Source organism: Macadamia integrifolia, chromosome 12, assembly GCF_013358625.1.
Source record: "Macadamia integrifolia cultivar HAES 741 chromosome 12, SCU_Mint_v3, whole genome shotgun sequence".
NCBI classification, from domain to species: Eukaryota; Viridiplantae; Streptophyta; class Magnoliopsida; order Proteales; family Proteaceae; genus Macadamia; species Macadamia integrifolia.
Genome location: NC_056568.1, coordinates 11,923,610 through 11,951,586, shown reverse-complemented (window position 1 = coordinate 11,951,586; position 27,977 = coordinate 11,923,610). Strand labels below are relative to the sequence as shown.

Below are 27,977 nucleotides of genomic sequence, written 5' to 3'. Positions count from 1 at the left end.
TCATCTTCTCACATGGGTTTTCTTCTATTGTTTTCTCTCTCTTACCTTGATCATGTAGGCCTCATGTGAATGATATTGTTCTATGCGTTGGTGCAACGTGAGAGATTCCCCTCCCACATTACAGCCTAGGAAACCCTCTCCCTAGTTCTTATAAAGGTAATACCAAATAGTTATATGAAAAATAAAAAACATAATAGGAGCATTTGTTAATATTCAATTCGATGTACAATTTGTTTCTAATATATGTCTCATTATTATTGTTGGGTACTACCTACCACATTTGTGATTACTATTGGCATCTTCGCTTTCATCATTGAACTCTCTCACTATTTTTTTTTTTTTTTTAAATCTTCCTAATGCCATCTTACATGGTACACACCTTTAAGGAATAAAAAGAGGCTTTAAGGATTTGTCATAAATTGACAACAACTACGCCACCTAAATTATTCAGAATTCTTTGGCACTTTTTCAATTAATATCAACATTTTTTCCAATAACCTGGCATTTGCCCTTGAGGCATTATCATTTTCTTGCAGGAATTGGGTTATTGCTTTCATTTATATCTTTTTATATTTATTCTGTTCTTGATTAATTAGACTTCTGCTTGCTTCTTCATTCTTTCAATTTTGAGAAGCTATGCAATTCCACAATATTCTCTCTTTCGTTGTTTTTTGTCCTGTTTTTGATTTTTCAAACCCATAGGCTATGTTTGGTTGTAAGTGGAATTTAAGGAAATGGAAATGAAATTTTCATACTTAAAAAAGAAATATATGTAATCATTACCCATATGACTTTAACATTAACTTTAAATCATTCCATATTTGGTTTTAAAATTTCACTTTACTTTGCATCCAAAACCCTTTGCTATAATATGTAAAATATATCATTACTAAATATAGTTAAAAATTTCAAATAATTTATACAATCAACTAGGGTAATGATTTTAAATATTTCCTTTTAAAGTATGAAAATTTCACTTCCATTTCCTTTAAATTCCCATTGCAACCAAACGGAGCTATAGTAAGTCTTACCCTTTACATCTTTATCAATTGGCATTTTCATACGATGAAACTACTTCCATCCAATGTTTGTATCTACTTTATTTTCATAAATTTTGGAGTATATTCTGACCAAGCTCCCTCTCTATCTTTTTCTCTTTGATTGTTTTTATTTTTTTGATCAAAGATATTGTCAAAAAATATTTGATGCTCCCCGTTTTGGTTGATCAACAACTTGATTGACTCTAGAGACAATGCTAATGTCCTGAAAATTACAATTGGATATTTGAATGCTTCATTTGGTTGCAAGGGAAATTAAGGGAAAGGATAAAGTGAAAATTTCAATCTTAAAAAGGAATTTTTTGTAATAAACATTATTTAACGTGATTGTATAAATAACTCAAGTTTACATTTATATTTTATAGTGATACTTTTCATAGATAATTTTTATGGGAGAGAGAATGTTTCCTAGTCGCATGGCCCCTGTGCCAACACGGGGATCAATGGGAGCACGTGCCCAAGCATCCAAAATAGGGCTCGGGGATGGTCATTTTAGTGCCACTGTGTCTAGGTGTAGAACCGTACTATCGGATGCAATTTATTTTCGTCAATTTTTATTTTACTTTTCAAAAACAAGGGATTTTTTTTGGGGGGGGGTGGTGGGGGAGGAGTAAATGAAACTTAACAATCAAATATGGAATGGTTTAGAGTTCTTGATATAATCATGGAGTCAATCTATGATGCATGTAGAGGTAATACTCGATACGTATCCCATCCATTGTCATTTTGAATGCAAAGAGGGGCATTCATGAAGCAAAAAAGAATGAGGATTGATGATCCACATGTATGCAATGCTTTTTTTTTGGTTAACCACATGTATATGTAATGTGCATACTTAGATTAGGCATATTTGGACTTATAATTATGTGGGTAATGATTACAAAAGCTTCTTGTTTAGATTGTAAAATTTCACTTCCCTTTCCTTATAAACAAAGCATTGGAGAGCAGTAGAAAATTATGCAACTATCCTTACTGCCAGTAAATTGCTTCAACATAGTCCATGAAATTGGAATCGGTGTGGATACCACGTATATAAGACGAGTAAAAGCAAGGGAAGACAAGACCTATGCAAGTAGTTGGTTTGTGAACTTCTACTTGCGTTAAATATTGAGCAGGAGGGTTTCCAATCTCAAGATAAAGGTTAATTGTGGATTCATAAAACAAAGAAGAGAGAGAGAGAGAGAGAGAGAGAGAGAGAGAGAGAGAGAGAGAGAGAGAGAGAGAGAGAGAGAGAGTAATACTTATTAGATACCAAAAAACCAGCCAGATCCTTCTAGATAACTTTTGATTGTCCCTTATCTTATTTCTAAAAGTTATTCAAGCGATTGGTAAAAATGACTTTAAGAAATAATTTGAAAGTTTTTTAAGTAAGAAGTAAAAAGAATTTTCAAAAAAAAAAAAAAAAAAAATTGAAAGTGACTTACCATTATGGACAAAGTTTTCCTTCATTGGTGGCAGAATGATGGGACGTCCAGGTGTGACCCCATCTCTCCCTACCTTTCTCCACTATTGTTTGTGGTCACGATGGGCCACGGTGAATGGATTCATCGTTACCCTATGAAAACTTAGTCCTATCACTATGTTATTATTAACAGTTAGTCTTATACATTTTTTGAGTATAAATGTGGGATGACATAATTTACTCTTATAAAAAATATATATATATATATATATATGTTATAATAAAATGATGAATAGTTAGGTTAAAATTATTTGACTACTTAGTAGTGTCAATAAGAAAATCCTTATATGTAAAAGGACTGTCTAAATGACACATTTATATGTGTATTTAGAACTTGACACCTTTTTATTTTCCCTTATCTTTTTCTTTAAAGCTTTTTAAATTCAACTCAATCTTATCCCAATTAAATAAGATTGGCTATATGGATTATTACTCTCTAATAAGTTCTATTTAAAATCATACTTGATACAAGGCCTAAGCTATGCATGTCTTGCCTATGACTCTTTCATCTCCTTCAATCTGAATCTAATCACTTATTTGTATTGAGGCATCTAAAAGCCTCTGTCGTACATGGTCATGCCATCTTAAATGACTTTCTCGTAGACTCTCCCTAATAAGCTCTAATTTGTCTATTCCTTATGTTATTCTTCCTCTTTTTATTGCACATCCATCTCAACATACTCATCCCATATACATTGAGTTAATCCATATGATATTTTTGAAATGTCCAACATTCTCACTATAGATCATAGTCGGGTCGAATGATTGTCTTATAAGTTTTAAAAAATATGTTGATTATACAATACTCCAGATGCACGTCTCCACTTCATCTATCTTATTTTTTTCTTTGTGTAATCTCATGTTCTATTCCTCCTCGATTTATGATTGAACCTATATACTACATATAATAATTTTACGGAATCACTAGTGTAAGTGGATTAATTCTCTCTTTAGTCGTACAAGTCTAGTTATTCTTTTTGGCTTCACTATTGGTTGGGATATTCTCCCTTATTATCCTAATGTTGTTGGTATGGTAAAGCCTAATCAATGTAAAATATCTAATGCACCACGATAATATGGGTTTGTACCCAAAGCAGCCCATCAAATTGCCACACCTACTTTTTTTCCCCATCTAGGATCATAATTTTTTTGCTTCTAAAACAAAACCATTAATCTCCACGAGGTTCTTAGCAATTGTGGCTTCCCTAACCCCTCCACTACACCCATAAATTTTTTCACCACTAATAATAATTGGAATCTATGATCTTTTGAATTTTGTGCTCCCTGTCAATCTAACAAATGCAATTGTTCAAACTCCATTATCCCATCATCCTAATAAATGGTGGTGTACTTTGTCCAGGGAAGGATCATTCTCAACTAAGTTAGCAATACATTATCTCAAGACCCTCTCACTAACAAACTTCCATGGATGCTCACACAGGTGTCATTGCTCCTTTCTTTACTCTCGATGATGACAATTTTTATGGAGAATCAATATCCACCCCAAGTTTAAGCTTTTCTTCTAGAGAACGATAAATTAGGGACTCCCTACAAAGGATATTTTGTCAAATTGGGTAGATATTGACCCTCACTGTTGTATATGCCTCTCTCAGAAAGAATCTACTTTTCATATTCTGTTTGAGTGTGAACTCACAAGAAAGGTTTGGGCTTTAGGAACATTAGACCTCAAACCTAATCGACCACCCTGCAACTTGGTCAAAAAACTAGTTTCCTTTTGCTTTACATCGAGTTTAATCCCAACAAAAGATCTGAAATGGGTTTTTTTTTTCCTGTACTAATAATAATGTGTTATTTTCTATGGAAACACAAAAATAAAAATATGTTTTCTGCACAAAAACCCGATACTACAAGTATCATTAAGTAAATTGAATATTGGATTGCGAATGGTATCAAACACGACCTTTCAGAGGCCTAGGTGATACCCGTCTCAACTGGGCTTTTGTTTTCCTCTACTATAGCCATGATATCTTATGGGAAGCTAACTATGTTTTGACAGGAAACCATGGTGAAGCAGAGGCACTAGGACTCTTGAAAGGGCTGACACGGGGGAGAACAAACAACCGGACCATGGACAAAGTTTGGAGTGATGCCGAGGAGAACGGACTTCTGTTTCATAAACAATTCAAGAAACTCTTAGAATTATGGCCTAGAACTCTAATTATGGTATGCCACGAGTTGGAAAACTATCCTCGTTATCCTACCTTTTGTACTACTAGGAGATCCTAAGACTATTGCATATAATACTCTAATTAGTAGGTCACCTACTTATAGAATCAAGATGGCATGTAATCAGACTGATATTATCTAATGCATGTTTTTCTTTTAGCCGATCAAAAAATATTTTGCTTCTTTGTTGTACAAAGTCAATAATATCTCCACTATTCCCTGATATCTTCTGCACACCAAACCTCTCGGTCTCTATTGACCATAGGTGAGCAAAAACTGCCTCATTTTTTTTTCTTGGTAATTAAGTCACTCAAATTTGGCTACTTGGATATTATTTACCAAAAAAAAAAAATTCCTTGGATATTTTCCTTTTATTCACTTTCACAATTAAGAAGCCATGAGTTCAACTGGGGGTGAAAAGGTCGGGTTAGACCAGGTTTCTTAAAATCCTAAACCAACCCTAAGTCCTTAAAACTTAACCCAGGCCCAGCCCAACCCAACCCTATCAGGTTCATGCTTAGGCCTAACCCTGAGCCTTGTAGGGTTGGGCCGGGTTGGCCCTAGTTGGTCCTGTATTTTTTTCCTACTAGGGGTCACAAATGCTAAACTTATATTTATCAAAGAGGGGATATGTGAAGACTATGGCCAACCCTTTTCCACCCCTAACCCATAAATTCACAACAAGCAAGGTTGTCAATTTGGTTATAAAATAGACCATTTAATCATTTGGCATCACCACATCTCCAAGAAACTGGAGAGACCAAATTTTGAACCAATTTCTTATGATTGCTACTGTATCTAAATTTCATATCAATACATGACATGATACACAAAGACCGCCTATGCAAAGAGAATGGAGGAAAATAGTTTGGTCATTTGGTCATTTTAGCTCAATAGGTAAAAGTATGTGACTTGTGTAACATAGGATGTGGTTTGACGTTATACAGACAGCTTGTGTAACACATGATGTGGGCCTAGAGAAAGGGGAACACTATTTCTAAATATACTAATAAATAAGGGTTAAAATTGGACCGGGCCGGGATGGCCTAGACGGGGTTGACCCTCATAACTGTGTTAGACAGGGTTCAGGTTTAGGGCGGGTTCGGCCTACGAGGGCCAAACTTACACTTTCAACTCTCCTTGAGGTTCACCAAAAAAAAATAAAATAAAAAATAAAAAATCTCGTATGTTATATTAGAATCTGATGGTCCGTAGTGACATGCTATGATTCAATTTGAAAAACTATTGCTGCTAAGAATTAATAGGAACCTGATACCAAGTCCAAAGAGGCAATTAAATAGGAGAGTGGAAGGAATTAAGGTAGCTTTGGGACAGTACATGCAGTGATCTAAAAGCAATATGCCTCTTAATGAAGGGAAAGCAAAGAAAGCCAAAGAATCTCAACTCATCACAGCTTTTTATTATCTTAACCCTTTTGTAAGACTCATAACATCTTTTTCTTTCAGACATCAGAATCAACCAATCCCTCAAAATGGAGAGCTCTGGTAGTAAAACTGTTCTCACAAAGCCTATTCTTCTTAAAGCTGGCATCCCTTTGGCTCTTTCTTTGGGTGGTTTGATCTACACTATGATCACAACAAGAAGAACACCGCCTCCTGAAGTTCCACCTGCTGAAACCCAAGTAGATGATCTGCCTGAAACTGATTATCATGAAGAATTTCCAGATAGAGAGAGCTTCCACAGCCTTGATTCATATTCTCTACCATCTAAAGAAGAAGCAGAGCAAATCTCATATAACCAAGTCACAAATTCATTGGAAAGTTTGCTAATTCGCGATGGACATGATCTAGAAGAGGAGCTTTTTAGCATAAGGAGGTGGCTCATAGCTCTTGAAGACAAAGAAAGGGAGCTTGAGATGCAGTTTTTTCATTACTGTAGTTTGAAAGAGCAAGAATCAATTATAATGGAGCTTCGGAACGCATTGACATCGGAGATTTCTCGTCTTGAATTATTAGCTCTGGAGGCTAAGCTTATTGAGGCTGAGAATCAGAGACTTGAAGCTGTGGTGGTTGAAAACCAGAGAATTGTAGAGCAACTCAAGTCTGCAAGAGTGGAGAATGGGTTACTTCAGAGGAAGGTAAAGAAGCTTTTGAGAAATACTAGAGCGCATTCTCGTGTTCTTAGGCAACAAGCTTCTGCTCTGCAGTCTACAGATGATGAGATATTGAGAAATGAGAAAGAATTGGAAAGGAGTTCACAAGTAATTAAGGAATTAGAGGAGGAAATTATGGAGCTGAGAAGAATTCTGGATCAATTGAAGGAGGAGAAAAAAGAACTAGTGGAGAAACTAGAACTGGCAGAATCATTGGCTTCTTCAACCTCGAAGGTCTAAAATCTTCTCCCCTCCTAGTCTTAGAGGATTTTATTTATTTTTAATAGAAAACACATAATCAGGATAACTGAGGAACCCCATAACCATACTGCAATGTAGGATCTAGGCAAGAAATTGAGCCAATCCCTTTGGACTAGGCCAAATGGATGTCACAAAGCTAAATTTTCTTGATCACTCTGTTAACTGTTTTGAGATTCTTCTTCCTTTTGCAGGAAAAGATGCAAGAGACAGAAAATGGAGACCATGATCAACTATTAACAAAGCTAGAACAACTCCAGAAGGATCGTGCTGCAGAAGTCGAGGAACTGATTTACTTACGATGGATCAATGCGTGCTTGAGACATGAGCTATTTAGGAATCAACAGCAACAAAGAACCCACCATGAGGAGGAGGGGGAGGAGGTGGTGGAGGTGGTGGAGGAGGAGAAGGCATTAATATTGGAATTAGAAGCAAATGAAGAGAAGAAAGATTGTGGGCTTGAGTATGACACAGATGGTTCATCAACAACAGTTTCAAAGCATCAAGAATCTTGCTTGGGTATAACAAGAGGTAGTGATCATCCTTTTTCCAAAAGGCAGAGGTTGCTTCGCAAGCTGAAGAGATGGGTAGAAGGGAGTGAGAAATGCAAGAAATTATGGGATGAGGACAAACATCTTCAACATAATGAAGGTACAAGTATTAGGAGGCAGTCTGGTTCATATGGGGCAATAGAACAACATCAGGCTGCAAGGAAGTCATGTTCTAGTGTATAACCCCAATGTCCTAACAAGCATTTTCCACTTATTTATATGGAAAATCCTTGATATTCTTTATGTTGTGGTTCTGGATTTATACTTGTGTAACTTAAATTGAACCTCATAATCCAGTTGACCACATATGTACCTTCATTCTTGTTGTCTTAGAAAAAAAAAAATAATCCATAACCGTAAATTGGATTGGTTAACATGACTTCACCCCACCTCACCTAAAAATATTTTGATATCTAACCATATTTATCATGCCTAAAGGAGAGGCTAATTGTAATTGGAAATAAAAAAACTATCCATTTTGCATTCCCCCATGCCCCGACACATAAGGTATGGAAAGGCCAGGTTGCCCCCACCCCATCATGCACTAAAGATGCTTCTGTGCTCCCTCCCATTGGTCTATGTTGAAGACCGCTTCTATTACTCTCTCTCTCTCTCTCTCTCTCTCTCTCTCTCTGAAAAAGGCATATCGCACGAGCTCCCGCCACTGTGGGGTCTGGGGTAGACCTAAATCAAACCATAAAACTATCCCAGACTGAGCCGATTGTACTTGGACCAAACCAAATCGAAGCCTTATAGGCTGGTTTTGGTTTGGCATATTATAAACCCCTTAACAAACCAAACTGCCTCGGAAACCAACTCGACCCAAAACCAAACCAAAATCTATTAAAAAATCAGGCCAAAGCCAAATCAAACTGGTAAGAAACTGAAAACAGCCCAAAATGCATTTAAAAAAAAAAAAAAAATCAAAACTTACAAAGTTTTGTGTAAAAAATCAATCCAAAATAGTTCAAAAAAGCCAAAATCAACCCGATTACAAACCGACACAAAAAACCAAAGCAAAACCGAAACCAAATTGCACCAAAACCAAAATTGAAACCAAACCTAAACTGAAACTTCCTTATTGGTTCGATTTTAGTTTCGGTTTTACCATTTCCCCACCAAAACTGATTCAACCCAAATCAAAATCGGTCCAAATCGAACCGTTGACACCACTAGGCTCTAGAATGCTCCACAGAGAGATTGTTTCCTAATTCAAACCCTCCACCACGGGGTCTTCAGGGAATAATGTCCTTTTTGCGCTGAGGTCTGAGAAGATTTTTCCTTTTAAATTTTAGAAAGAAAAAAAAAAAAAAAAAAAATGAGAGAGAGAGCTTCCATCGTGGTTAAAGAGATTCCTGTCTTTATCGCAGTTGGATAGGAGTCTAGGCCGGACGCTCAGACAGACTGGCTTCGTATAATGGAGAGATAAAGGAGATTCTCTCTCTTCAGTACAGAGATTTTGGGAATGTGGATGAAAATGGGAATGTTATCCGTTCCCATGTGGCCATTCTCTACTGTTAGTTACTTATTATGTTTACAAAGTTGGCCATTCCAGCCAACAACTAATTTCATTGCCACCTCCATTTGCTTTCCTCCATTCTTACTTCTTCTTCTCATCATCAACTTAAGAAATGGAATTATCCCTTCTTCCCTACCAACAACAACATCCACCGTCTCTCTTCCTCACTCCCGTTTTGAGTAAGTACTCAACCGACCCCTTTATATTCTTCTTTTTTCTCTTCCTCTGGTTCTTACCTTCTATTTCTTCTGGTTTTCGTTGATGAAATTTGAAACGAAGAAGAACCAATTTCTTTTTCATTTGTAGGAAAGAGAACCTACAACGGGAATTCATCTATGGTGCGTTGTTGCTGCTCCTCGTCTGATGATCAGCCAATACCCAGTGCGTTGCTTCTGCCTTCTGGAGGAAGGAGGGCACTCATGGGCTGTTTTCTTGCAGCAGGTTAGTTCATACCCTCGACATTTTTTTTTTCTTTCTATGCCCTCCATCTCTGTTTTTTTTGCCAAGTTATTATGTAAACTGAGATATGTATTGGGTTGCGACCTTTAATTTTGCATAGTCAAGAGTACCTGTGCATATACTGTAATATTTTGACCCCTTCAGATATTGCTTGCATGCCTACTAGTAATAGGGTGTTCGGCCATGTAAGTTGGGAAAAATTCGCAATTTGTGGTTTTGAATGGGTTTAGAAGATTCTGCAAATAGACCTCTTTCAGATATTGCATGCCTACTGGCTTTTTTTTTTAAGCCAAAAAGTATGAAAAAAGAGAAAATATACCACAATTTTCAAATACTGTATAAATTCTGACTATTTATCCTATTCTCTTTTGTTCTTAAAATATTCTACACTACTTTTCATCATTCTATATTCAACCAGACAGAGCATTGGTATCAGTTGGCACTATGGGGTAGACTCGGTTGAAATATGAATGGATGCCCAATTTATTTTTGTGTGGAGTAGGGTATGGGTTTAAGCCTGTGTAAAGGTTGGGTTTGGGACCCCCACCATTTGATGGAAGTCACCTGAAGAATCTCCTTAGCTCAAAATAATGACTTCGTCAGATGAATGTTACTATCTAATCCCTAGAGTCAGGTTTAAAGTATTGGTGTCGGGTATCGGATCGGAAAGGTGAATTTAGGATACATATCGTATCGAATAGAAGAGACGCAAGATATGCTGAAGATACGTATGGAAATGATTAAGAAACATATGAAAATGCTTAGGATATATGCAAAAAATAGTTTTGAAGCATAGAACACTATAAATAAGTAATGTGTAAAATATATCATGTATAAAAAGAGAACAAAGTATGACGAGACAAATGCATTCAATTGATTATATATAAAGAATGAGGTTTCTTACTTGTACTAATACCAATTTCTTTAGGTATTGTATCGTTACTTTAAAGATACGATATGTATTGGTTAGTATCGGCAGATACAAAAGGATACTTAGAAAAAACTTTCTTAGTGGTTTCATGGTTGATCAAATGAGGTCTACTGGATGTTTGCAAATTAGGAGTGTTGTTCTTTCGACTAACAAGATTTTCTAGACATGCCTCTTCTAAGTTCTCCCTTTGGAGTAGAGATCTTTGTTTGTGCTAAGTAAGTGGCTCCTCCCTGTAATCTTTGAGTTCGTTGTTTTTATAGTTCAGTTTGTCATCTTATCTAGATCACCATTACTTTCAAAACGGATTCCCTTATTCTTACTCTCAGCCATTCTATGATGTTTTATTGTGGATCAGCTGCTGGTATTTATGTTTGTGACAAGGCTGCAGCAGTTAGCACGAGTAGAAGAGCTGTAAGATTTGTTTGTTTGCCAAAGACTTCTTTTTTTTATTTCTTTCTTAATTAGCTAACAATCTCTAAGGCATTTTACTGAGGTTGTGAGCCATTACCTTTTTTTCCATCTCTTTTCTTAGATAACATTGTAGTTCTTCTGTTCTCTGCAGCTTAGAGGGGCAAAAATTCCTGAGAGTGAATTCAAAACTCTCCCAAATGGTCTGAAGTTAGTAAATTTCCATGATTTCTTGTGTGAACTTCATAGTGCAACTGAAGATTTCTAGATTTATTTCATGAACTTTATTTTCTTCACCCTTTCCTTTTCCTTTTGGTTTGACAGTTTGGAATTGGTAGCTTCCTTTCCCCTGCCCGATAGGGAGGGGGAGGAGCCCAAAGTTTCCTCCCACTTGCGATTCATGATCAATCTGATGCAACTTGAGTGATTTATTTTTTGGTTTTGCTTTTAATATTTGAAGTCACTGGTTGGGATTCTTTCTTTCCTACCTTTATCGCAAGTCTACAGACATTTTTGCAACATATTGAATCCCCTAATATTCTCTCAATCAGGTACTATGATTTAAAGGTTGGAGGAGGGCGAGAGGCTGTGAAGGGATCACGAGTTGCAGTATGGTTGTTATCCAATTAAAAATTTGACCTTCTGGCTTTAAATTATCTTAAGAAATGCACATACATTTTAAGAATTTATAGATTTAGGATAATACATCTGCAATTTGCAGTTGTGAATTCAGTCATTGAGTCCTTGTGTATATTTGTCTTCCAAGTTTCATATTTTTCTTAATGGTCCTTAAAATTGCTTTAAAAATCACTCATTTATACTATCTCATACCTTCTCTGAAGAACTTGTGGAGAAACTCATTCTGACAATTTACGTGTCAACTGTTGTAAAATGACATCGGCAATTCTATCTTAGCTTCAAACAATTAAATGTTTGATGAGAAAGAGGAAGATACATTGGCAGGTATTGTGGATAATTGTCCCAATAAAAGTGTTTACTGACGGTTGAACAAAAGCTTCCAGTGGATAGTTTTTACATTGGAATGAGATGTGATGTTTCTCAGTGACAGCAGTTAAAAAAAATTTCTGCTGCCGCGAGTTCCATGGAGTAGACGAGGGACAGTTCAATACTGTTAACAGATGAGGTTGTGACATACACACACCAAAAAAAAAAAAAAAAAAAAAATAGAGTTCTTGTGGATCCCATTTTTAAATTCCACTCTGATTTACCTTGTACCAACAGATATCAATCTGATTTGGAACTCCACAATACATTTCCCAAGAATTTTTCTCTTAGACCTTAGAGTATTTGTAAGTAGTAACTCGCCTCACTTTCCTCCATAGCAGTCCAGGGAAGTTCTTGTATCCCCCCAACACTCTTCCATTTTGTAAAGATCGGATAATGATGTTTAAAGAGAGATGTGCCAACACCATATGTTGACTGTAGTACTGCATCTTTCTATCTTTCCAGCGTGAAACAATACCCTATATAAGGACCTTGTGGTGACAGTTGCCCCTTCCAGACCCTGCAGTAGCGGGAGCCTCATGCACTGCGTTGTTCTTTTTGTAAGGACTTTATAGTGGCAGTGAGCAAAATTATTAGTAGCACCAACTGTGTTGGGATTTAGTGTTGGTTTAACTTTTTTATGTTGTGGCAGTTTTTTTTTTTTAGGCCTTATTAATTTTATTATGTTTGAAGTGAGCCTAGTAAATCCTATTAGCTTAGGGTTGTCAGTCAATTTTCCAAACTTCATTTGCGTTTTCTTAGAGCTTAATGTTGATGACAATGGCTTTTCTATTTGTCTTGTTATGTTTTTTTGTTATGAACATTATTTTGCATTTTGTGTTTTCAACTTGAACTTCAGAACTCAAATTCTAGACTCTGTTTAGTTAATATAACTTGTTAATTATAGTTTTAGCACATTGATCTTAGTTTCTTTGGCATTTGTACAGTCTTATAGTTTGTTAAGAAGCAAAGTATGAGTTTCTGATTTTATTTAATTTATTTCAAGTGGGCGAGCCTGCGGCACAATGGTTAAGTTGCACTATTGCAACATGTTGGTCACAGTTTTGAAACTTGGAAACAGTCTTTTGCAAAGCAGGGGGTGAGGCTGTGTACATATGCCCCTCCCAGGCCCTGCATTAGCGGGAGCTCATGCACTGGGTTGCTATTTTTTATTTAGTTTATTTCACTGGATTTTGGTAGAGTGATTTTCTTCTATAGCATGCCAAATTTTCTGGAACTTTCATTAATATGGTTGGTTTAATGCTTAAAGTTCTGTTCATGCGTAGGTTTTAATTCCATTTCCATGCAGTCATGTTCTCCGGTTACTTCGTTTTCTTTTTCTACTTTTTGCAAATATCCCCAGGTAAATTCAAATCATTGATTAAATTTCTTGTCAACTTTCCTTAATGAAATTATTGATGCTTGAGATTAATCTCCACTTGTCAAATTATTGGCTAGTTTAGGTATGTATATTTGGATCCTTTTTCTTTGATATAGCATGCCTCAAATATTGTTTTAATTGTGTTCATGATATTTAGCCCATGTGTGGGTAGAGATGAGTATACCCTAGCAAAACTGAAGCATCACATCTTCTAATGTTTTCCATGGATTCTGTATTTTGTTCCTTTTTTGAGTTCTAACCTGTTTACTTTCAGATCTGGTGACATTAATTTCATTGTGCAGGTCCATTACGTTGCCAAGTGGAAGGGTGTAACTTTTATGACAAGTAGACAAGGACTTGGGGTTGGTGGTGGAACGGTAAGGTCAAGTATGTGGTTTTTCATGTGTACCAGCTTTTGCTCCCTTTTTGATACATTCAAATTTACTGGAACCTTCAGTGCATGTGCGAAGTTTAAGTTCTTGGTTATTGATTCTGACGTAGTGGTCCTAGTGCAATATGATCACTGTTGTCTTCTTTATTCATGGTGGTATCTGGTGACAAATGACTGAATGAGAGATACTCCTCTTCTGCTTTAACTTGTGTATGACTCAAATAATTAGCATTTTATAATTGGACATGGAACTACATTGTTGATCATAGTTCATACACATGGAAACATGTTGCCATTTATCCCAAACCCAGAACCCCCTGGTGCCTGTGTCCTGTTGAGGTAATGCAGGTGTTGTGGGAGTTTTCAATGTATTCAGGTATCAATGACACAATGAGCCTTATTAGTTTCATAACAAAATCTTCTTTCCATGATTATATTTTTCACTTCTTAGTATGATATGCTTATACTTGCGTTGTTGCAGCCTTATGGTTTTGATGTGGGTCAGTCTGAGAAAGGATCTGTCCTTAAAGGATTAGATCTGGGTGTTGAGGGCATGCGCGTTGGAGGTCAGGTGAGATGGGTTCCTAGTATGATGTTTCTTTATTACATGGGTATCCTTTGTTCAGATAATGTATGACATGTAGATAGTAGTCCCATAAAATTGAGAAATTTCCCCTTTGCTTTTTTTTATTATTTTTGGTTAACTTTCCCCTGGCATTGATTACTCTCTTAACTAACTGTGACAAAATGAAAGCTTCAACAGTCATAAAGATCTCATTTTTCACTTCTTTCTGGTTTTTGAGAACTGGACCTGGATATGGTTGAAGCGGGCCATCAACATGAAGCCTTTGGGTTGTATATCCAGACCAGAATAATCAAGTCGATTCAACTCAAATCGACCTAGTTAAGCCTTATTCCAATTCCCAACTAAATGGGGATGGCTACATGGATTCAATTTCACCGTTCAACCCTATCCAAAGCTTACTTGTTGTCAACCCTAATCATCTTTTCACATCACTTCTTCCAAAGTCATCTTAGGCCTGCCCCTTGCTCTTTTAGCTCATCCAGTCTGAATAATATCATTCCTTACTGGTGCATTCAAAGGTCGTATTGCACATGTCCGTGCCACTTCAAACAACTTTCTCTCAACTTAAATCATGTATCAGAGCTGCTCCTAAATTACCCCTAATGCATTATTCCTTCGTTTACCTTTTCTAGTTTTCCACTTATCCATCTCAACATCATCTCAGCTACACTACTTTTGTTTATATGTTGCCCAACATTCAGCTCTAATCACTGCTGGTCTTATATCTGTCCACTCTTCTTTGATATTAAAATATTTCCCCTCACCTCTGTTGAGATGAACTCACGACCACAGCAAGCTTAATCGATATATACAACTTTGGAAAGAATCCCAGAGAAAAGATATGCTTTCAGAATACCTTCTCCCTATTGTTTTGGCCCCACTGCCGAATATTCTTTTCTGAAGGGCATTTCCGGGGATTCGATCAAGAGTTTTGGGCCTAATGGACTGCAATCTGCTACTTCACTTATGATATCAAACACAACTAATGTTCATTGTATGGAACCTTTTTCTTTCTCAATAGAAGATTGTTAATTTTTAAACCAGAAACTGCTTAACTATGAACCAGACTCATAAAATGGTTCAATATCTGTTTCTGTCCTCAAAACAATGTTTCTATAGTTCTATCTATACAACTACATCCTGCCTGAGAAGTTATCTGTGAAACCCATAATTTTAACAGTATTTCTGTTTTTAATCTTTGGCTTGATTGTTACTTTTTTAAGAGAATTATGAACACAGGAGGAGGCTTTTCCTCCATACAAATTTGAGCCTCTATGCCTACAATTTTCATTAACTCCGAGCATGCTTATTATACATAAAAAGAGAACAGCATGCAACTATTCTCCTTAATGACTTGTCATCTGATTAATGAAATTTGTTTTTGTAGAGATTGCTGATAGTTCCTCCAAATTTAGCTTATGGAAGTAAAGGGGTCCAGGAGATTCCTCCAAATGCCACGATTGAGGTGACGTATCTATTCTTCATTATCTTCTATTGAAGTTCAGATTTTGTTTTTGTTTTTGTTTTTTTTTAAGGCCAAGCGATTGTTGTTAGCTTGTTGTTTTGTTATGGTGATATTGTTGTTATTTTTCATTGATTTTATTGGAAACGTATAAAATGCAATTGCCTATGTATTTATGTTCCAACTGCTCACTTTGTAAAGCTCTGCTCCTTGCCTTTCATCCTTTAGTATCTTTCTGCTTCTTCCGCTTCTGAGGCAGCATCTCTATCAGCCAGTGAGCTAGCCGCAACTTGAATCAATTTTGCCCTTATTCCTCTCCCCCACCCCCGCCCAAAACAATAAATAAAGAAAGAAAGAAACCCACTGTGTTAATAACCTGATTTTTTTTTTTGGTCGAGTTTTTTTAACCTGATTGGGTACGGATATTCTTTTCTTCCTACTAAATTAATTTATATTAGTTTAAAATGATACCTTTCCTACTTTAATTTATTCAGTTTTAAAATAACAAATTTGACATTGTGGTTTTCTGGCTTTGGTGGTTATGGAATTTTAAGGAAGGCCATGTGTGACGCCCCGGTACCTGGCCTAGGGTTTTTGGACATCAACGGTCCACAGGATCTGTAAGTTCTAGGCGATAATGAACTAGAGTAGCATCCACACAAACATAGGTGCAAACAAAAGTTAACTAAACTAATATATTATTAAAATTCAAGGTCCAAATATCTAATCCAAATTTCAAACTTAAAGTAAAGTTGAGCTAAAGTATGTCTTCAAAGTCTAACTCAAAGTCTACATCATCTAGAAATAAAAATCATTGTCTTCTTCAAATCCATAAGCAATGTCCTCTTGCTGATCAACTATAGGTTCAACATTCACGTCATCTGCAAGTTATGAGGGTAAGTCTCTGAGAAGAAACTTAGTGAATAGAACCACAATACTAAACAGGTTTGAAATCACGATCATATAACCAATATCAGGAAAGACATACAGTATAATATAAAATTTTCAAGAAGATAGAGAACAAGCATACCACACATACTTACATTGCTCCATTTATGTCGCCGCATAAGTACATATGATGACTCAAAAGAAATTAAACAACAAATTCACAATATCATCTATGAATGACCAATATGTCATAGTACCACATTGTCCCCACTCAACATACAGAAACTCGCAGAAGCTATCTAGTGTTCAACCTCCCAAAGACCAAGTCACACCTCCCGAAGGTCAAGTAAAAATTGGTAGATCCTGCCGAGGGTAGGTTGCGTCATCTAGTAGTCCACAGTTCCATTAAGGAAAAGTCCAGTGAACCAATCCTCACCTCAACATTATGACGCCAAAGTTGATAAGGCGAGACAACAATAATAAAGTCAACCAAGAACGAAAAATATATATAAATACAAACAAGTTTGGAATTCAAGTGTGATCAATAGTCTAATTCCACCCTATTAGTCCCTATGTAAATATGAAATCTACCTCTAGTTTCAATTTTTGTAAAAATCATCAAAACAACTACAAATAACAAATCAATGATAAAGGAACTCTCACATCCATCCTCAATCAAGGCCGGTAATGTAAAGCATCATTACCACAATAACATATCTCATACATCAAAACAGTAAATTTATGTAAGCTGGTGTTTTTTTAAAATATATGCACAGACAAAAATTCGTGGTGTAAGAATCATATAATGCACATAGTACATTACTTCATGCAATCATAATCACAACTTAACACATAATATGAGAAACTAACATTATGTAATCAATGTTCCATTTAGAAAATTGTGCTATGTACATATAATGCAAATCATGGAACAAAATTCAATTTGTTTCCTTATTCTCTCATGTACATAACATTAGTTTTGTAAAATCATATTTTTAAATGACAAAACATCATGAAATCCAAGGTTTAGAATAGATCTACTGTTCATAAAATTCTCTTTTGGATAACACTACAAAAATAAGCAAGTTAGGGTAGAGGTTCCACTCACTTTGATGTCGTTCCCAAATTCTGCCTCAGCCTATTCTACCTACTGACATAGAAAAATAGGAAATAAATATCTCTAAAACTCCAAAGATGTTGAAATTAGATCCTATTGAAACCTAACTCATATATATAAGTCTCATATGAAGATCATAGAAAATAGCCCTTCTTAGGTTAGGTATCAATCTCCCTAAAAAACAATCTTCAGACTGTAACAAATTCTGACCAACAAATTTGAAAGATTCATTAACTCACTTTTCCGAACTCAAATCACTTCCGACTTTTTCAAAGATTTAGAAGACTCATGAAAGTTTCTACAATAAAAATATTAGATTAAAACTCGAAGTCTATATGTCTCCGTCACTACCGTCATTCTCGGGTACAGAAAACTCCCCTGACAGTGACCTATCTGAATATATGAATTATTCGGTATATCACATCAACTCCAAATTTAATGAAATTTTTATGAGATCCCGTAAACACATTTATATACTCCCAGTAATTATTTTAGATTATAAAACAATAACTAATTGTTTTTATTAATATGAACAATCTCGGACTATTGTTTTCTGACCCAAAAATTACTGTGAACATCTCAAAATCTTAGTTTATCTCTCCTTAAGCCCATAATTCAAAATCCCAAACTTTTAAATCTTGATTAATCCTCCAAGTTGAATATAAGAAAGTAATTAAATCATGTTAAGAGTTCTTACCTTGAAAACCATTCAAAATCTTGATTTCTTTTCTCATTTTTTTCTTCTTCTTCCTTCTCCTCTTTCTTCTCCACAATACATTTCCTTTTCCCTTTTGATTTTTTTTCATAAATAGAAAGTGAGAGGCAATAGAGCCACGTTTTTTGCTTCTATTTCCCCTCCCCAAATCATCTCCAACTCTATCTCTACCATTCCTACTTTATCTCCAACTCCCTCTCTTCCTTTATTCTAGTCACAATCGATCTCCAACTCTTTCTCTCACTTATCCTACCTTATCTTACTTTATACTCAAGTCTATCCAAATTTCAAAAGGTGAGTACTGAGTCCCAACTTTATTAGGAAAGACTTCATTTATTAATTATTAATTTGCAATAATTAGTTAGTTAGGGTTGTTAGTTAATTAGGCCTTATCCACTTGTTATCTTATTATCCATGTGAATAATAAGTTAATATGCAAATATATATATATATATATATATATTATTCTTAAGTAAGTAGGTCAATATTAGTGTTGACATTAAAATCATATAATTAAAGAAAAGTCAAATTATGGTCCAGGGGAAAAATAGTAAATTATAGTTCAAAGGCAAAACAATAATTTCTAGGGTAAAAACCCTAAAGTTATTTTATAGTGTAGTTACATCTAATGGATGAGTTTTAGCACTTACCAAGGATTGATGCACCCTCAATGGTCTTGTATCCCCACTTTAAGTCACCCTAACCCTACAATGGTCAAAAGATAAAAATACCCTTGGTCAGATTTCAGGGTATTACACTATATTGCAATTTCAACCATACTGATATCAAGCAAATGGTCTAAATTGGTCACATGTTGAATTTCGGACTTAGGTTCAACATATACCCTCTCATGTATTACCATATTCCCTCGTATTTTTAGCCAGCCATTTATTTTTAGAAAAGCTTCATTTTGCCACTTGGCCAACTCTGTTTTAGCTGAAATTTGACATGTGAGTAGGGGACTTTGAGGTCCACCTGTCAACAAAATTTCAGCTCTATCTAATCTGTGATATGGCAATTGTTGGTGTGAGGCTAGAGAAATTTTCTAGACCTGTCGGACTAGGAAAACTTCTTCCAAATTGTTCTCCATTAAATCTCAAGGAAGAAAATTTCCTTAAATAAATCTAAATCATATTGTAAAGGTGCATAAAAATGATAAAATAAAGTATAACTCTTGCTTCGTGTCCTCTCCCTCATGCGACATAAAGGTCGAAACCCATTTGAAGTCATTCGTGTCATCCCTATCATGGGAGGTGTTCGTAGTACTACTGCTCCACATATATTGTAGAGAGCCCAAGTCAATGTTACGAAGCATGGTGGCATATATCTCTTCCTCAGTCACATTTCCACTTTTCCTTGTGTCTTCAAATTTGAAGGACATCAAGAAAGCAAGTTTCCCACCATAGTTGTCAAGGCACTTATTTATGACAAATATCATTTAAGTAAATGTTTTGTTATTTCATTTACTTAATATTTTATTCATAAATAACTAAATACCCTCCCTCCATTTGAAGCCAATAAAAATAGTTCGAAAATCAAATTCCAAAAAGAAAAAAAGTCAACCCTCCAGTCCAAGAATAAAAACTGGATTTTTTGTTGTACGGGCGATTTGTAACTTCCAAATGCTTGGGTTATTCTCAATTCTGAAAATTTCATTAATCTTATTATGTTAAAACATTGCTAAAAACCAAAAGGGCGATAAAATAATATTTTGTCTTGATGTCCATAAAATTATTTTCATTCAGGAAATTTTAACAGCATTTGTACACTTTAAAATAAGTTTGACCGGAACATAACTTCTCCATTACAACTTAGTTTTAAGTAATCTTATACTTGTTGGAAAGCTAGTTTTGTGCTCTACCTAATACAAAAAGTCTCATATAAAAATAAAATCATTTGACCATTCAAACTTATTAGATAACATGAAAATTTCTCTAAATGTTGATTTTTAATGACTTAATGTTGATTTTTGATGACTTGATGTGGCTTAATGTTGACTTCTGATGTATAATGTATATGTGACATATTAAATAATGTTGAAAAAGAGGGGAAATGAAAAATAACATTTGGTCGCCTAGGTGGGAGCTGTGTTCGCCTAAGCACTTGGGCACCCCTCCACCGCCTTGGGTTGCCTTGACAACTATGTTTCCAATACAATCCTTGATGTGAGGTGCTTTTCCCAAGAATAAGATTTTTTATGGTAATGTTTCATTTTGAAACTTTAGTCATATAATACCTCATATTGAACCAAAGGGCGTATCCAATGCACAAGGCTCCCACGGCCCCTCCATTGTGGGGCCTAGGAGGGTTTGTGTTCACCAAGGTTTAAAGTATCGGTATCGCGTATCATATCAATTGGATGATTTTAAGAGACGTGTCGCATTGTATCTGAGATACACAAGATACGTATAGAAATGGCCAAGATATGCATGGAAGTACACTTTTGGAGCAAAAAAAGTATAAATGAGAAATATATAATGAGATAAATGTATTTAATTGAAATTGTTACAAAAGATGAGGTTTCTTGCATATAGTAATAGTCTAATGCCATGAAGAGTGGCGGTGTGGTTCAAACTCATAAGTGGAAGGGCCTTTAGGAATAGGAGCGATTAGGATGATGTTGTGCTCTGACCAAACATGGGCACAATATTGACCCCAGTCGAAATAGTCATGGTTATTTTTCAAAAAAAAAAAAAGAAAAAAAAGAAACAATGTAGGAAAAAATTGACAAAAACCCCCATGTGGGTTCATTCTCAATTCAAAACCTACCAAAAAAAAATCCCAATCGAGAAAAACCCACATGGGGTTTTAAGAGATGTATCAATGGTATCGCATGGTATCACATTGTATCACACAATACGGTTGGATACAATAACCCTTAAAAAAAAAAAGAGAAATGTATCTCACCGTGTCATATCGAAACCCACTATACCAATACCTATATGTATTGGCTGATACGATATGATACAGCAGGGTACTTTAAATCTTGGTATTCCCCTTAATTTCATACCCATTCCCCACCCCTACCTCTATCGGGTGGGAAACCTTGTCCAAAAACTTGGTCCTTTTTTTCAAAATGTTTGCTATACTACTTTGTATTTCTTAAATTGAGGTCATGATCAAATAACTATAGCGGACAGATTGGCTAAGACAGGTACTTATGAGGATGTTCTGTACGTGGATTGTTTTCCTGTTGTGCAATCTTCCTTTGTTGTTGTTGTTTCCAAAATTTCAGTGATATAATTCATTATACCTTATATATAATCTCATTATTTTCAAAATTTCAGTGCCATGGTTCCTTATGCCTTGTATCTAATCAAAGGTAAGGTATATTTGTATTCCCCTAGATTTCGTACCCTTTCCTCACCCCTGCATCTACCCCAGTAGCAAAGAGGTAGGGAACTTTGTCAAAAAAATTGGACCATGTTTTTCAACATGTTCGATATATTACTTTGTATTTCTAAAATTGAGGTCATGTTCAGTTAACTCCATACCTGAAAAATTGGCTAAGTCAGGTATTTCTAGGGATGTTAATGTGGATTCTAACAACCTGATGAATAAATTTCAGAAACCAGTAGAAACCCATAATCACAGATAAGGAAAAATTCCAGAATTCAAGAGAAAACCAACAATAAAAAATCACCATCTCAGATATGGTTTAAATTCTGGTCAAAGGCTCAATTAAGAGGGCAGAACGGATTATCAAAATCTGAGATTAATCCAAGGTTGGATTCTGAAACTTGAGAAAATCCTACTGAGGGTACGGCACTGAAGAACAGGATTCCAGGACCAGAATTTGATTCCAGAAATTAAGGGACCATAACAGATATGTTTATTATATCAAAATATGCTGGAATTTCAGTCAAGAAACACCAACAGATATCTGGAATTAGAATTAGAAAGATATATGAATTCGAAATTGAAGAAGTTGCCAGCACCATGGTTCAAAAACTCAGCGATATCTAAGATATTTCGGTTTTTATTTTTTAATTACCAAAACAAAATTGCATGTGAAACACAAAAAGACACAATTTCGGTCATTTTGGTAACTTCATTCAAAATTTCGCTCATTTCAGTCCAAAGAAGGCACTATTTCGTCGAAATTTTGGTTATCTCGGTCATTTTGTTTTTTCTCATGTCACTAATTTTGGCCAATTCTACCATTACACCCCCTCCCCACACCCCCCCCCCCCAAAAAAAAAAAAAAGGCCAACCAAAACACATGGAAAAAAGTACACTGTTTTGGCAAAATTTCGGTATTGACAGAAACGGAGAAACGAGATGAGTTTTTGAACCTTGGCCAGCACTAGAACTCTTCTAGTTTGATGGAAAATAACAACTTGAAACCACTAATCAAATCAGATTGTATCACTGATGAGCAGAGACTAGAAGAAGAATATATCCAGAAAAGCATAGCAGCAATGAACTAAAGAATAAGAATTACAAAGAACTGAAATAAAAGTGGTGTGCAGGTAGGGTTTTCAGTCTTACTTGATGATTGATTGAAGAACAAGATAAGAGGATAGGAAGGTGATGTAGGAGGGGCTCCTAGGTGACTAGGTCTCCTACAAGACTAACTAACTAACTAACTAGGTAGGGTTAACTCAAGGGGCTTAGGTAAATAAGACTAAAGAATCTTAGCAAACACGATTAAGCATGCAAGATAAAGCGAGACTAATAGACAAAGTAGCCAAAATCAATATTAATCTAGACGGAAAAACACATAAATTCTTACTCAAGTTTCAAGTGGGGCATGGGGAAGGGAACAAACGACATACGAATATTAGGTTCAGCACAAATCCATCTAGACACCCAAAATAGATATGCAAACAATCGATAAAATAGGCATAAACAAGGGGCAAAGGCAGGCTTCAACGTCAATGGGTTGCAATATATATAATAGGGATTAAGGGAGGTGGGGAGGGTTTAGTTTAATACTTTACCATACTGCTATTCAGATCTGAGGAGAGAAGAAGAGATCAAGGTCCTCCAAAATAAAGAGGTTGTAGTTCACTTTTAGTTGAAGAAGATACATCCAGCCGATTGTAGAGAGAGTAGCAGCAGTGTGCAGCGGCAACAGTATTGTAATGGCAGTAGTACGTAGCAGCAGCAGTGAGGAAGAGGCAGCAGGTGCAGCAGAGCAGTTTTGTACCGGCAGAAATATGTTGCAGCAGCAGTGGGGTAAGGCAGCAGGTGCAGCAGTAATAACGCAGCAGCAGAAAAAAAAAAGAAAAGAAATAAGACTGAAAAGAAGGAGAGGGAGGCGAGATAAGAAAGCAGAGAGAAGAGAGAGCCGAGAGAGTAAGGGAGGAAAGAGGCGAGAGAGAAGGTGAGAAAAGTCGAGATTGAGAGAGAGAGAGAGAACTGTGAGAGGGGTGGGGATTTGCTCTTGGCTTTTTTTCTTCAATTAACTTTCATTGAAAATAAACAATGGCCAATGGCCTTACACTTAAAGAGAATAAACTTCCAAAAATAAAAAGATACTTAGAAACTCAATTGCATGAAATAAAAACTACCTAATAGATCAATATAAAGAAATCCCAGTTTCCTAATTGTGTAAGACAATCAAATATCACTAGATTTAAAGTAAAGTACTAGGATCAAATAAGATTTGGTGGGGTCCACAAAATCTTCTAAGATCTTTTAAAAATCTGGATCGATCTTGGGACCCACAAGATTTTCTAAAATCTGGATCGAGCTTGGGGGCCCACAAGATCTTCTTCTTTCTATTCTTCCAGCCACAAAGATGGTTGCTTCTTCTTCTTCTTGCTCCTGTACACCTTGATGTCCCCATCAACTCTCCCCGGCTTGGAAGAATTCACCTTTGGTGAATTAATGCTCATGTAATACTCAAGTAGGTCTGGGTTGAGTTGTTGGACTTCTTGCATTGTGATCCAGGTGTTGTCAATTTCCGGACGTCCATGCCACTTGACCAAGAACTCTTTAGAACCTCCAGTGTGTGTGGACACAATCGTCTCATCAAGGATTTCCTCAATTTCTTCAGTTCTCCTCGTGACCTTAGGCACAGGTGGTAACGAGGTGGGGGGAAGTGGTTGGCTTGGCTCAGAAGTCTCATCAATGTTGAAAGGGAAGTCTTCAAGGTCATCTGGATAAAAAGAGGTGAAGGTAGAGGTACCATGGTATGGGACTAGGTCTTCAACATTGAAAATATTGCTGATCTCCATGCTGGCTGGAAGATCAAGAACATACGCATTGGCACCTATCCTCTTGAGTACCTTGAACGGACCTGTGCTACGAGCATGTAGCTTGCTCGCTTTTCCCCTAACAAAACGTTGTGGCTTGATTCTTACCATCACTATATCACCCTCTTGAAACTCTTGTAGCCTTTTGTGCACATCTGCCTTCGATTTGTATTGCTCATTGCTCAGTGCTATCTGTCTCCTTATACCTGCATGCAAATCATGTATATACTGAGCAAAAGATTCGGCTGACTGGGAGGTCCTAGAACTAGACACGACTGGGATAAGGTCTATGGGTGCTCGAGGCTGGTATCCTGAACAGATCTCAAAGGGGGACAGACCAGTGGTACGGTTCTTAGAACTGTTATATGCAAACTCGGCCTGGCTAAGGACTCGATCCCAACTGGTAAGGTGTTCTCCTATGAGGCAACGCAATAAATTCCCTAAGCTCCTATTAACAACCTTGGTTTGGCCATAGGTCTGAGGGTGGAAAGCTGAGGAGAAACGGAGTTTCGTTCCCATCATCCGCCAGAGGGTCCTCCAAAAATGACTAGTGAACTTAACATCCCTATCGGACACTATGGTGAGGGGTAACCCATGGTACTTGACAACCTCACTAAAGAAAAGTTTGGCTACTATGGATGCATCGGAGGTCTTAGAGCATGGGATAAAATGGGCCATCTTCGAGAAGCGGTCAACAACCACATAAACAGAATCGTGGCCTCTCGAAGTTCTTGGTAGACCAAGCACAAAGTTCATGCTAAGGTCCTGCCAAGGGGAATGGAGAACGGGGAGGGGAGTGTACAAACCCGTGTTTTGCTTTTGTTGTTTGGCGGTCTGGCATGTCTTGCACTGACCCACAACTCTAGCAACATCCCTCTTCAGTCCTGGCCAAAAGAATCGGTCCTCAACGAGGGTGATGGTTTTATCGCAACCGAAGTGGCCAACGACTCCCCCATCATGCAATTCCCAGATCAGGAAATCTCGGAGTGAAGTCCTGGGAATGCACAACTTGCTTCCTTTAAAAAGAAAGCCCTCCCTAAGTAGGTAGTCCGAGCGGTTGACTGGTTTGCCTTCACTCAAGGAAGTGAATGGCTCATTAAAATCAGGACAGGTGGGGTATTGGTCCTTGACTCGCTTGAACCCTACAACCTCTACACTTATTGCTTGGAGTAGCACATTAGCCCGACTCCTAGCATTGGTGCAACTGAGGAACATGTTCACCCGGCTTAGTGCATCTGCAGCCGTATTCTCGACACCAGGCCTGTGCTTGAGTACAAAAGTGTACTCTTGGAGGAACTCAACCCACTTGGCATGCCTCTGATTGAGTTTCTTTTGGGCACTAAGGTACCTCAGAGCTTGGTGGTCAGAGAATAGTACGAATTCTTGCGGTAAAAGGTAATGTTGCCAATAGTGCAATGATTGGACAACCGCATAGAATTCCTTGTCGTATGTAGAATATCGTTGCCTAGCTTCATTAAGCTTCTCACTAAAATAGGCAACAGGGTGGCCCTTTTGTCCTAGGACACCACCTATCCCAATACTAGATGCATCACAGTTAACTTCGAAGACCTTAGAGAAATCTGGGAGGCGTAGGACTGGAGCTTTAGTCATAAGCTTTTTAATCTCATTAAAGGCCTTTGTAGCACTCTTAGTCCATTGAAACTCCTTCTTTTTCATGCAATCGGTGATAGGAGACATAATGGAACTAAACCGGTAGATGAACCTTCTGTAGAAAGTGGTTAAACCATGAAAGCTTCGTACTTCATGAATGTTAGTTGGTTCAGGCCACTCTACAATCACTCTCACTTTCTCAGGGTCAGCAGATACTCCCTGAGCTGACACAACAAATCCCAGGAAGATGACTTGATCACTCATGAAGGTGCACTTCTTGAGGTTGACAAAGAGTTTCTCTTGTGAGAGCACATGAAAAACCTTCTGTAAGTGATCCAAGTGGGAAGACGGGGTCTTACTATAAATGAGGATGTCATCAAAGTAAACCACAAGGAACTTGCCAATGAATGGTTGAAGCACTTGATTCATTACCCTCATGAAAGTGCTAGGTGCATTTGACAAGCCAAAAGGCATGACTAACCACTCAAAGAGGCCATCCTTCGTCTTGAAAGCTGTCTTCCACTCATCTCCCAGCCTGACCCTAATCTGGTGGTACCCGCTCTTGAGATCAATCTTCGAAAAGATCGAAGAGTTGGCCATCATATCTAACATGTCATCAAGCCTAGGGATAGGGAACCTATACTTGATGGTGATCTTATTGATGGCCCTACTATCAACACACATATGCCAGGTGCCATCTTTCTTTGGCGTGAGCAAGGCAGGTACAGCACACGGGCTAAGGCTTTCCTTAACGAATCCCTTTTGCAATAGTTCATCCACTTGCCGTTTGAGTTCGGCGTGTTCTTTGGGATTCATTCGGTAATGGGGTAAGTTCGGGAGAGAGGATCTTGGAACTAAGTCAATAGCGTGCTGGATGTCACGCATAGGCGATAACTCATCAGGTAGTTCCTCAGGGAATAGCCTCTCGAACTTCCTCAACAAGGGTTGCACTTCTCTAGGAGCCTCAGTGAATAAGCGTGACCTATCGGTATTACTCTGTACGGTAACTAGAGTAGAAATCACCCCTGACTCGTGACACTCTCCTTCAAATTGTTGTTGAATTAAAATGTTGAGTGTTTTGGTGGGGGCGTGTTTGGATGTACTTCCCTTATGTTCTGGAACCCTAACTTCCCTAGGGGGACTGGGTGTCAGCTTGATCTTCTTCCCTTTGAACTCAAAGACATAGGTGTTAGACTTCCCATAATTGGTGACATCCCGGTCATATAACCAGGGCCTACCTAGAATGATGTGGGCAACATCCATCTCTAGGACATCACACCACACTCGATCCTCATATCCTGCAAAGTGTAGGGGAACTAGACACCTCAGATTTACGGGAATGGTGGACTGATCAACCCAGGAAACCTTGTAAGGCTTGGGGTGAGGTTCAGGTTTGAGGCCCATTCTAGCAACAGTGCTCTTGGCGACCACATTCATGCAACTCCCGCTGTCTATGGCGACGCGGCAGTTCTTGCCCTGATGACATGTGTAGGTGATGAAAATATTAGTTTGTCGCCAATCGTCGCTATTCTTAGGTTGTGAGACCATGCAACGCACAATGCCGAGCTTGAGGTCACCGGCCTCCTCGGTGTCCTCATCAGATATGGTCTCATCTGGCCTATGGTCCTCATACTCATGGTCCTGAAATCCCTCTTGTTCATTTTCCTCAGGG

General features: G+C 37.2%; 2 protein-coding genes and 1 long non-coding RNA gene across 6 annotated transcripts in view; 2 read left to right on the top strand and 1 right to left on the bottom strand.

Moving 5' to 3' along the window:
• Nucleotides 1-6,182: 6,182 nt before the first annotated feature.
• On the top strand, nt 6,183-7,944 carry LOC122057011 (protein CHUP1, chloroplastic). The gene is made up of 2 exons (XM_042618995.1): nt 6,183-7,054; nt 7,273-7,944. The coding sequence occupies exons 1-2, from the start codon at nt 6,200-6,202 to the stop codon at nt 7,810-7,812; spliced, it is 1,395 nt and encodes a 464-aa protein (XP_042474929.1). The 5' UTR covers nt 6,183-6,199; the 3' UTR covers nt 7,813-7,944.
• A 973-nt stretch (nt 7,945-8,917) lies between these two features.
• LOC122058133 (peptidyl-prolyl cis-trans isomerase FKBP16-4, chloroplastic-like) overlaps nt 8,918-27,977 on the top strand; it is a 28,338-nt gene continuing 9,278 nt past the window's right edge. The window contains exons 1-8 of one of the 4 annotated variants that reach the window (XM_042620639.1): nt 8,924-9,327; nt 9,428-9,589; nt 10,894-10,949; nt 11,101-11,156; nt 11,498-11,555; nt 13,635-13,709; nt 14,205-14,294; nt 15,697-15,774. In XM_042620639.1, the coding sequence (XP_042476573.1) occupies nt 9,261-9,327; nt 9,428-9,589; nt 10,894-10,949; nt 11,101-11,156; nt 11,498-11,555; nt 13,635-13,709; nt 14,205-14,294; nt 15,697-15,774 (642 nt within the window). In that variant the 5' untranslated portion in view covers nt 8,924-9,260. Of the gene's footprint in view, nt 9,328-9,427; nt 9,590-10,893; nt 10,950-11,100; nt 11,157-11,497; nt 11,556-13,634; nt 13,710-14,204; nt 14,295-15,696; nt 15,775-27,977 lie in introns of all 4 variants that reach the window. The other 3 variants (XM_042620640.1, XM_042620641.1, XM_042620642.1) reach the window with 3 other exon arrangements.
• LOC122058134 lies at nt 16,453-23,773 on the bottom strand. The gene is made up of 4 exons (XR_006133690.1): nt 23,435-23,773; nt 19,142-19,196; nt 17,768-17,806; nt 16,453-16,652 (listed from the first exon to the last, which is right to left on the bottom strand). It is a non-coding gene; the product is annotated as an uncharacterized LOC122058134 (long non-coding RNA).

Bases quoted from the DNA above. Each gene is read 5' to 3' on its own strand.
- LOC122057011 (XM_042618995.1), top strand. From the start codon at position 6,200: ATGGAGAGCTCTGGTAGTAAAACTGTTCTCACAAAGCCTATTCTTCTT. The intron at 7,055-7,272 runs GTCTAAAATCTT...TTCCTTTTGCAG, and splicing joins TGGCTTCTTCAACCTCGAAG to GAAAAGATGCAAGAGACAGA.